At 33.3% G+C, this 12,048-nt stretch overlaps 1 protein-coding gene across 1 annotated transcript in view; it reads left to right on the top strand.

The window, feature by feature from the left end:
* Positions 1-12,048, top strand: part of LOC117329807 (carbonic anhydrase-related protein 10-like) — a 94,242-nt gene that overhangs the window by 65,453 nt on the left and 16,741 nt on the right. Inside the window, exon 3 of the mRNA XM_033887959.1 lies at positions 7,627-7,760. Coding sequence (XP_033743850.1) covers positions 7,627-7,760 — 134 coding nt within the window. The remainder of the gene's footprint in view (positions 1-7,626; positions 7,761-12,048) is intronic.

Here is a 12,048-nt window from a genome sequence, read left to right as displayed (position 1 = left end):
AGATAGAAAGCATTGCCATAGAATTTACTTTCATCATTATACCATTCCTGTACCCACTTACCACACAACAGAACATCGTTGTAGTACTTCTCTAAAAGTCAGCTCTAAACATCAAAGTTCTTTATGTCAATGCGTCCTTTTTGTGCAATAAACAACTCAGACAGGTTTTCCTGCGAGACGTTTGTCTTCTTTGCAGAATGTTATATTCGTTATTTGGGCTCGATTTTCCCCAGGAGAACTGTATGTCTACAATAGTTAGGACTGCCTCTCGATGTTCTAGGTTATTTGTGACCGATTTGTTGAAAACTCAACAGAGGATACCTCGATTAGCACCACATGCGGCACAAGTTGTCTTGCCTGGGGTTTTGCGTTGATGTTGTTTTTTCATGTTCCGCAATGCATCTTAACGTAAATGTATCTAAGCATTATATCAATACGTCTTTTCATAAATGCATCTTAGTATTCTGTAAACGTAACTTTACGTAAATGTATATTAACGTTATGTAAATACATCTTTACGTAAATGCATATTAACATTCTGTAAATACAACTTTACGTAAATGCATCTTAGCATTCTGTAAATGCATCTTTACGTAAATGCATCTTAACATTCTGTAAATACAACTTTACGTTAATGCATCTTAGCCTTCTGTAAATGCATCTTTACGTAAATGCATATTAACATTCTGTAAATACATTATTACGTTAATGGATTGTTGCATTCCGTAAATGCATCTTTACGTTCTGTAACTACATCTTTGGATGACCTATAAATTAATTAAAGAGTACAGTCCTCACAAAGCGATATATATTGGGAAGATGCAAAGCCCCAAGCAAACAATATGGCCATTTGCAACCGGTAAGACACCAAGAGAGCAAACAAAAAACATATTTAAGATCTTGTTGTGGCGGAGGTATTTCAAATCGGTCTTTCATTGTCTCGTTTGTGTATGACACAGACGAAACCGCCTCATTCTCTAGGGCCCTGCTTCCTTGTGACGTCTTTCCGTGGAAGATTGGTTCCGTATTTCGTCCTTGTGTACTTACATGTACGATACCCCATTTGTTCTATTTCACTACAAAAGTTCTGCAAAAACCGTAGTTAATTCAAAGCACATTGACCTATTTCAATCAAAGCCATTTATTCAATTATCAAATTAAGTTTGAACAGGAATTTAAACTGATAATAAAATTTTGAAATACTTAATTACCTTGCAAGTTAATGTTAGAATAAATCGAACTTGAAAATTTGGTTCTAATTAGTCATTTAACCAATTTACATTGTTAAAATATCTCCTTGATGTAGCGTTCATTCCTGCTGACAATAACTAGTTAATCTTTAGGTATCATTAAATTTTCCAGTTTTGGGTATCATTTTATGGTGTTCTCTTTGAACTAGTGAGTCGTTGGTTCTCTCCTTCTTTTGGGCTTGGCGTCCACACAACAACCATGGTCCTTTATCAGTTTGAGTATATAGGGGACACAAAGATGCATAATATAAAGTGTATTGAAAAGAAGGTTAGGATAGAGGTCGCAAATGATTGTTATAAAGGCAGTTCATCGAGTCACACTAGAAAACCTTTCATTCTGCAGGCAGAGACCACCTTGCAGCCTCTAGAAAGAAAGTATAATAGGTAACACAGCTGAAACATGATTGTCACTTTTGAAATCATGTAAATAGTTGCACGGTTCAGAATAGAAACATATTATTGTATTTCTTTTGAGATTACATCTCGAAAAATATGAAATTTATTAAATTATGGGACTACTACACCTTCCTACCTTAATTTGACATTTTTTATATGTTTTTATTTCCCACTGTCTCCTCTTAAGCATTAACACTCTGTATCTTTAGCACAACTTCCTGAATGAGAAAAGGCAAACATATGATGCATTTTATTCATTTTCAATATACTGTATCTCAATGAACTTTTATTGAAATTTGCTAAAATCTTGTCTTTTGATGCAATTAATATGGTTTGTTTTTCTTTAAATATTTTATTCTGTTATACAACCATATGGATTGCTTGTTGAACCTTATTTGTTTTTGAAGTTGATGTACAAACTCCGCGAGAGCGAGTTTGGCATGAAAGACTCATTTATTCTTACTAAACAATCGAAAAAAAACCTCGACATTAACATTAATCATCATCATCATCATCATCATCATCATCATCATCATCATCATCGTCGTCGTCGTCGTCGTCGTCAACAACAACATGTGTAACAGTATGCTGCATGTTTGCTTTATGTAGAGATGGTTTGAAGTCTCGGTAAGGAGGGGGCATGCGTTGAACCGGCAAAGATACTGTACAAATACCGCCAATATGTCATGTCTATCAGGAAAAATAGACATTTCCAAATCCCATTGAGGACCATTCAGTTTTTCGGTTTTTCACTTCAAATCCATAAAGACGTTTTATATCAATATTTTCTTTTCTTCTGAGATCGTCTATCCACACTTTTCCTCAAAACACGGCATGCCACTAAATCACTATCCATTTGAAAATGTTACCCTGCATTTTTTCCCTGTTAAAAAGCGTTTCGGCATGCGAGTAATGATTGGAAGGTGGCATTGATATTGCAAGTTGTCCCCGTGCGTCCTCGCCTCCGATATTGGTGGGATAGCCGCTCTCCCGACACGATAATAATCTCCCGCGTGGGTTGTCTATGCAGCGTTTTGTCAAGTAGGCTTAAATTCGTGACAAACTCGTAAATCGGTTTCCCGCAATGTCGATTATTTTTGTAAAAGCAAAATATAAAATGTCAATTTACAAATCATCACCTACGCGCGCGACGCTTACGTGAATCTTTGAAGATAGTTAAAATCGATATTTCTAGTTTGTTTTTCTGTGATTAGATTTAAATTAAGCGGTGTAGTGTTTAACATGTCATCGTCTTTGAACATTGCCTATATATGGGTGCATAATACAAAAAAATATATATCGCAGTGAAATCCCTCCAGTCATTCGGGATTTGTAAATTATTTACACGTTTGTTATTGTGCTTGTGACTGTGATTACGTGGCAGTATTACATGCTGACGTCATTAGGATGTATGTGCAGTATAATTTTCGGTTTATGTAAACATAGATTTCATTTCATTTTTACCAATGAAATATAGAAAATTTCACTAGTGAAAAATATCACTTTTTTTCTGATATATTTCACAACTGGAAAAATCACTTTTTCTGATTTGACCAATCAAAGCACTGCTTACAAACGACAAAATGTAAAACAAAAATATATAATAAACAGAATATTCGACAATATCTTTAGTAATACCAAATATATTTCCCTCGTGTGACTAACATTTTGATATTTTTCACTTGTGCAACGCACTCATGATGAATATCAAAATAATAGCCCCAGTCGTGAAATATATTTGGTATTACTCAAGACACTGTTAGATATAATCCATATCTTAAAATTCAGTCGAGGTAAAAAGCTGTCGCTATGACAGGGATTATGTAAAAGTCACGTGATTATCAGTAATAAAGGTGTCTTTTAACCCCAATCTGACCAACATTTGACCGCACCATTGACCTCCCACCTGACACCTACGTTACCTACTTAAGCCTATCCATCAAATCACGTGATATTGACCCAACATCTGTGTGACCTACTTAGACATAAGTTGTTGGATGTTTTGTTTTGTTTGTTTTTTTTGGGAGGGGGGAGAGGGGGGGGGGGGGGGGTGCTAGATTTAAATTGTGTTAAAATTAAACCCCGAATTACACCAGAGAAGGTTCAAATACACATGGACTGTAAAAATTATCAAGTCCCTGTGTTAAGAACTAGCCGCACTTTGGCAAATAAAATGTATATTATATATTAATGACGTCATAAAACAAATGATTTCATGATGAACAATCAAATGTATTTACTAAGTGGTGGTTAGCTACGTAATTGAAATGCATGTTCCATGTAATCCTGCAAGACGTGAAATCCGCCTCTTCAATGTGGAGCATTGACCTATTTCGTATAATTTTTTTTTTTTTTTCAATAAATGTAATTTGAAGACAAGTTCATCATAATAGCCATCTTGTGTACATTGTTGGACTATCGATTATAGGATACTCCTGCCTGCAACGAAATAACGCGTTTTAAACTGCGGGGCTTATGGGTAATCGTGCGTGATTTCCGAAAGTAATAAGTATGTATTCTTTAACACCGACGTGACGACATTTGTTTGTTAATGACGCGGTACATTCAATATCCGGGCTCTTGTTTGAAAATTCCCATCATGCAATAGAACACGGCCTGCTTGATACACAAGGAAACATCCGTAACACACGTTTTAATTTTTAGAAAGAAGAACTTCCGGTCTAGATTGATTATGTGTTACGGTTACCGAAACATCTTGTTTACATTTAATTCTGAAATTTTACAAGGGTCGTACATTTCTAATCCATAATATTTTGTCATTTATTTGGCTTGTTGCTTAAAAAGTCTTTACTCCAATTTCTGAGAATAATTCTAGATACTATTACAGATGCAGAGACGTTGTGGTATTGTGATACTGGTATATTGCAGAAGTGGAATTAATAAAAAGAGAACAAATATAGCAAGCCTGTTCCTCAAAAACGTTTCTTTTACTACATTTATTTTCAAAATCGATCAACTATTAGGAATGATGAAGTAGGTTTGGTGCGAGTAAAATCTTATTTCATACATTCTCTCGGGATATTTTATCTAAAATTACCTTCCGTGTACCCAAAAGTGACGTTGATAATCCACAAATATTTTTCTTTAATTTTCTATTTTTCTCCCTTTTTGAACGTTTTAATGGTATATATTTAACCTTCAACAATTCTAAATCTGATACTACCCTTAACAGGCGTTATCTGCTTTGTCAGAAATCATTTAATGCTTACAAAGAAATTGTCTTCGATCTGAGAGAGGTCCTTTAGTAGTGTGAAGAAAGAGTAACTTATCTTCTATGCCTGCACTCCACTAGTGCGCTTCTAATTCCGTTCGGGACAATAGATAAACTATGAGTTAATCAAGTTGTACCGATAAGAGTGTATAGCACAACAAAACATATGTTCTTGATGAAATTTGATGACGTCACGATTTTTTAACACTTTATTTCCCCTTTTTATCTATCTCTCTACCATCTATTAAACACGGCACCACAGTCCGCAATTTTCAGCAGAAAATGGTTGAGATTTTAAAGAAAATCCTTTTTTCATCTTTTGATATGCAATTCCTAAATTCTTAATGAATAAAATATATTTATCTACATGTTTGTTATAGTGATGTTCGAAAAATGACAGGCCTGTGTCACAGTAATGTAACACACATCCTTAAGTCTCCATGTCACAATGAGATAGCATACATCCTTAAGTTTCCATAACACAGAAAGTTACAACAATGTAATATAGAGCCTTAAGTCTCCATAACACAGCAAGGTACAATGTAAGATAGAACCTAAATATATTCATAGAAGAGAACGGTACAAGTAATATACAGCTTTAAGTCTCCATAACACAGAAAGGAACAATGTACGATACAGCCTTAAGTCTTCATAACACAGAACGGTACAATGTGAGATAGAGCCTTAAATCTTCATAGAACAGAGAGGAACGATGTAAGATACAGCCTCAAGTCTCCATAGAACAGAAAGGTATAATGTAAGATACAGCCTTAGGTATCCACAACAAAGCAAGTTACAATGTAATATACAGCCTTGAGTATCTACAGAACAGAATGTTGCAATGTAAGATACAGCCTTAAGTATCCATAGAACAGAGAGGTATAATGTAAGATACAGCCTTAAGTATCCATAGAACAGAAAGGTATAATGTAAGATACAGCCTTAAGTCTCCTTATCCCGGAGAGGTACAATGCAAGATACAGCCTTAAGCTTCAATTTCATAGAAATGCAAAATGTAAGATACAGCCTTAAGTCACCATATCAAAATAAGGTAATAAATATTTTTAAAGCGTTGTTCTTCTTTTATATATACTGCCCTCAAAATATTACTAACCATCAATATAATGTCAATTGTTTGCTAGACAAATGTTGTCAGACTTTTTTATTCTAACAGAGATTCTCAACAATCAGGTGCTTCGATATAGCCGGCGTGTTATGACGTAATGTCGGTTATTAATCACATAATGTGGGATTGTGTGTATGATCCTCTATGATGTTACAGCATATTTCTTTTGTAATATTTCTTGATAATCTCGCCCTTGTGACGTTGATGTAGTTTTAGTTGTGTTATCAGAGCGTACATTTTGTACTTATCTATCGCAGACGACATTCCTGTCACTACATCAAACCATTTAGTTCAGCCGGAAGGGGAAACGATATACTTAGTTTTTGTTCCGAGTTCCGATTTGTTTCGTTCCGGAATGTGATTTTGCTATAAATTTGATAATGTGGCATAGTTTACATCAAAATGGAAACTAGCCAGGAATGTGAACTGTATTTCGAAGAGTGACTTATGAGTATTTTGTACAATCCGTAAACATGAAAATCATCCCAGTTTCAAATAAAAAAAATTATGGTATTGATATTTGTTTTCTACTATAGATATATGTTATTAAAAAGAATGTTTTTTTTTTTGTTTTTTTTTATATATATATTTTTAATCTATTGTCATTTATTACAAAGGATCAATAAGTCACACAAAGTACATTTGGTTATCGAACAGTAAATTCCGGAAAATGAATCTGAAATTACATCGTACATATTGGTTGTCTTTCTAGTATGAAATACATATTAATCTGTGTACAAACTACAAACACTTATCGGTGCCTTACAAGACGATGGCCACTTACCATTAATGTTAATAAAACATAATGGCATTGCCTGTGCCCATGGCTCTTTATGCCATTGATTTTCAATCTTAATATCAGATATGTTGGATTAAAGCAATTGCAATTAGAAGCAAGCATGGCAAATTATATCGATGTGTTTAATCTTTTTGAAGAAAGAATCATATCCGATGCCTTTCACTTTCGAAATTCTATGTTTTTAATCGTTGTGATATTTATCCACTGGATATCAATCAACTGATCCATATATTGTTAAGATATTGTTCATCAATACCATGATCAAAGCTTAATAAACAGCTGAAACGCCACAATATTTATTCGGTGACAAAGAAGTTGTTGTCATAGGTCAATGAACCAAGAAACGAAATCTGAATATTACTTTTGAAAAATTATATTCACTCATTCTACCTTAAAATAACAAAAATAAACAAACAAAAAAAGCAAAATAAAAAAAGGACAAAAACAACAAAAACAAATAAACAAACAAAACAAAAACAAAAAATGAAATAAAAAACAACAAAAATAAAAAACAAAAAAACAAAAACAAAAAACAAAAAGCGAAAATTAAGAAAATATCATCTTTTAAAATGATTAACTCGTTTGATATTGCTCCTAATGCAATTGTGTATATCTAAACTTCAAAGCTTCTGAAATAACCTCAATCATCACATTTCCATTACTGTAAATATGTAGAGCATTATCGTCACGTTGACTCCGGTCCTAATCCAAGGTTTACCTTTCAAAGTCAATTAGACGTTTCACATCATTATCTCATTGCTTACTGACGTAAACTACATCATTCGTGAAAGGTTTTCTTTTGATTTTTACGTTTCGTTCATAGGTCCGGCCAACTGGGGCGTTACTGGACCGTACCGGATGTGCTCCTGGGGGAAACAGCAATCTCCAATAGACATACACCCGGATATGCTTCTATTCGACCCAAATCTGAAACATATCAAAGTGGAGAGTTCTCACGTGAGTAGTCGACTTCCGGTACATTATAAAAACTGTGTGTGTTTGGAGTGTCGCCTTCCGGTTCATTGTTACATCGGCGCCTGTCCCGCCTTGCAAACGATTCATTTTGAAAGCAAATTGATTGTAAATATGATAAATTGATTTTTTTTCTTCTTTTGTATCAGATTTTGAATTTGATGGAGTTTTGTCACTTTCACTTTGGAATATTCCATTATTAAATACATAGGGTTTTACATCTGATGTTAACACATTTTGCGTATGTAAAACTAATGTAAGGACGAAGGAATGGAACATATTCCGTGTGTGTGTGTGTTTTATTTAGTGACCAGTTCATCTAATGCTTGTATATTGTGTTCTTTCTTAATTCTTTCGCGCACAAAAGTTTTAGAAATAAATAAATAAATAAATAAACAAAAAATAAACAAATATTTGCAAAAAAATATATATATAAATAAAGTAGATGGCAACAATAACTCAGAGCATTACTGTTGTTAGTTATCTGATCAACACCAAACAGAGATTGATTCATAAAAAAAACTTAACGACCAACCAACACCTCATATACGATAAAGCCAATCGGAGAGGACAAGAAGACAATGTATATGTGTGTACATTGTTTTAAACGTGTATGGCAATCTAGATATTATATTTACTAACATATATAGAAAATATTATTTTGACAAGAAAGTGGCTGGACGAAACTTTTCGGATTCTTATCAAAATTAAAACAGAATCGGTTATTGTCAATAAGAAAATCAAGCATTAACTCCCTTGCATTTGACTTGTGAATGTTGTCTGATAGATATACCCGATATTTTACTAAATGCACGTCCATCCTCTAGTTTGTATAATAAGAAAATAAATGAAATGAAAAATGAAATCGATTAAATCGCTACCTACCTTTCATAATGGAACTTATATAATATATATATATTTTTTTTTTTTTTTTTTTTGAAATACTGTCCAATTCTGAAAAAAAAAAAAAATTCGATAAGACGGATGTTATACATGTATACATTTACATTAAAACATACCATTATTTATACTGACTACTACTTCTATTTCAAAAAACTAAATGAAACTGCATGAATTAACAAACGAAAAATGTACAAAACGACCTTCAAAAAAGACCGTGTATGGCACAATGGTTTCTTTATTGAATTAGACGCGTATTGTATCTTTAAAATGGTTGAAATTATATTTCTAATCCTCAACAACAATTTTTAGTTAAAAATGTGTATTCCAATACAAGTTACACGAATGCTGGCGTACAACAGGGAAGCGTTTTGGGCCCCCTTTTGTTTTTGATATGCAAGAATGAAAGTGTTAGAACAGTTTAAACAATATTTTATTAACATTCAAGTTCACAGATCACAATACAAATCATATATACATATAGGTGTTGATAATATGAATAGTCTATCTCGTCTATTTGTTGTTGACACGACATTAATGTTTTTACACATTCAAAGATCTGTTAATAAAGACCAGCAAAAAGGAAATAAATGGTCCCAAGACTTCTTCACTAAAGTCAATCCACAAAAAAACTGATGTATTGCTAACTACAAATTCAAAAGAATAAGATACCACCCTTGCACCTTACTTTGCATATAGTTGATAACCATAGACATTTAGGCGTGACTTTCAGTTTAGTTGCAAAGTGGTCCCTGCACGTAGCAGAACTTATAAAAAAGGTATCGGTATGAAGTAAATTCAATTTTGTGTTTAGTTGGAAATCTTGATTTTGAATTTATACAGTATTTTTTTTTTTTTTTTTTTTTTTCTGTATTGGAATATGCTTGTTGAGTATGGAATGGTTGATCTCTGCCAGATTTAAATAAACTAGAATAAGTTAAGGCTGAAAGGATTATTACCGGCATGCCATCTTTCTTTAGTAATCAATTAATGTATATTAGAATCCCAGCTCAAACTATTATGTAAAGAAGAAAATGTCGGAATTTTTAATGATGTATAAACTCCAAAATAATTTAACCTGTACCTATGTCAGCAATTAGAATGATTTACCTATTGAAGTCAGAGTCAGAGTATAATTAGTAGTTTTATGTCCTAATATAAAACAATCGCGATGTTTTACCTATTTACTATCTAACCGGAAACAGAAAGTTAAATGTTTTTCACACAAGATTATGACATGCTTGTTGTAGCTTAAACTATGATCTGTTCATGTGGTAATGAATATGAAAACGTATATCATTGCTTTATTATTATATATTGTACAGAAGAGAGAGTATAATGATATTTGCTAATGACTCCAGCTATTGTTATGTGACGATCAATGTAATTCTCTGGGGTTTTCCTCAATTATCTGATGAACAAAACGGCAACATTTTTTTCAATACAATTAAAATTTGATTTAATCCAGCAACAGATTTTAGGTCAACATGGCATTTAGGTCAACTTTTCATTTTGTCCTCCGTCGCTCTCTCTTCTTGAAGCATATGCAAATGTTGCTATACATTGTATTTAAGAATAGTGTTGTAAGTCATTGATGACAGGCTGTGAGAGGAAAATATAACACAATTCTTGGATGCGAGGACCAACGTGTTTCCTCCGTTTCCTTCAACTAATCTCAAAAACATATATCGGACCAACGTATCCGGAATCAAGTACAAACTAATAAAACAAAAATGGAAATAAACAGCGATATCCGGAATGGAATAATGTTGTAAGATATCTCACAGACCAGTAATATCATCATGTACATAACAATAGAAATGTGTTTGAACCGAATAAAAACTAAGTGGGTCGGATGCACATCCGTCAAGCAGATCTGGGTCAAATCCCTGCCGTGTCATGGCCTGAAAATGAGAAACGAGTAAGCCACAAGGACGCTGTACAAGGACGTAAAATATTTCCAATAAGGTCGCGATAAGCTTTCGTCTCTCGGAAGGCCGCGTTGTAGATTTGTTACATATACGATCTGAAGAGTGATGTGTAAACAATTAGGAAAACGAAACTACAAAATAGAAAAAAAAATGGAATCGTGAGGTTTATCATGTGGCTTAGTGGTAAGTCGTCTATGCTGATCATGTTCAAAGTAAATATTGAAGTAAGCGGCTTATGTAGAAAAAGAAATGTGATGCCCTTGGTTTCAAGTTCAGAGATGTATGTATGGTCGATAAGGTCAAAGTAGCTCGCAATATTAACAGGCATCGCCTAAACTTGTATGTACTAGAAATTATGATTAATGGATATGGCAAGCTATCAGTTATTGCTATTTCGCATAAGAGTTCAAACAGCAAAGACATACTGTAAAGTCGTTAATTTTTGCGAGGGTGATATTTCACGGTTGTCCCTGTCGGACCCAGTTCGCGTGTATTAAATTTCACGCAACCGCGCCTTGGTAACATTATGCATTAACACTATTATATAATTATTTGAATGATTTCAATTTAATGATACGAGTTTACTTATGTTGGGTTTTTTTTTTTTTTCAGAATTGCATAAAATACTATTAAAGATGTTTTGTCGGACTGACCGATTTATTTTAATTTTTGAATAACTTGTTTATAAATAATCATTAAATACACTAACACCCCATAACTCAGAATATTTCAAGGAAAATGATTCTAGATTAATACTGTCTTTAAGCAGAAAGAATTCCACTCTGAACTATATGAGAGGAATCCAATAATCAAAAAGATTTTAAAAACCATTTTATCGCAAAAATAAAACAAAAAAACAAAAAAAAACCATTAGATTAAAAACAATCAATTAATTAACTCATAAAACATCCGTTTAACATTTTGTTTGCTCTCCTCAGATTAGGAATAATCTTTCCTGTGAGATGAAAACAGATTTAATATCGATCTAGAACGGTTATTTGTCATCCGGGTATTGGAATCTAATCAACAGGAGACATCTGCGCATGATCATTAATTTTACGACCGGAAGTGTTGAAACAAACCCTGGGCAATCGCCTAAAACAATACAAATTGAAAATTTCCTTCTAGTTCACGCAAGACATCAATAGTAACTAGAAACGATGTCTGGAGTATGCTTCAGTGAAAATTAAAGAGGAGAAACGGCTTAAGAATGATAGAATTAAGATAGGACTACACAATCTCACGAAAGGATTAAGATAAAAATCACTTTTGCAAACCAACCTTTTTTTCTTCTTTTTTTTTCAACGTTAAACAGTCAATAGAATTTAACGCATTGTGAAGATTATCTTAACATAATCTATGTTAGCTGGAAATTTTGATTTCCTAGTTTACAGCTCATGATGGACATGGCCTTGCTGGACACACCGGTGTCGGGGTGCATC

Source organism: Pecten maximus, chromosome 6 (assembly GCF_902652985.1).
Source record: "Pecten maximus chromosome 6, xPecMax1.1, whole genome shotgun sequence".
Taxonomy (NCBI): domain Eukaryota; kingdom Metazoa; phylum Mollusca; class Bivalvia; order Pectinida; family Pectinidae; genus Pecten; species Pecten maximus.
Note: the sequence above shows the minus strand (reverse complement) of the source record. Positions and strands in the feature narration are given on the sequence as shown.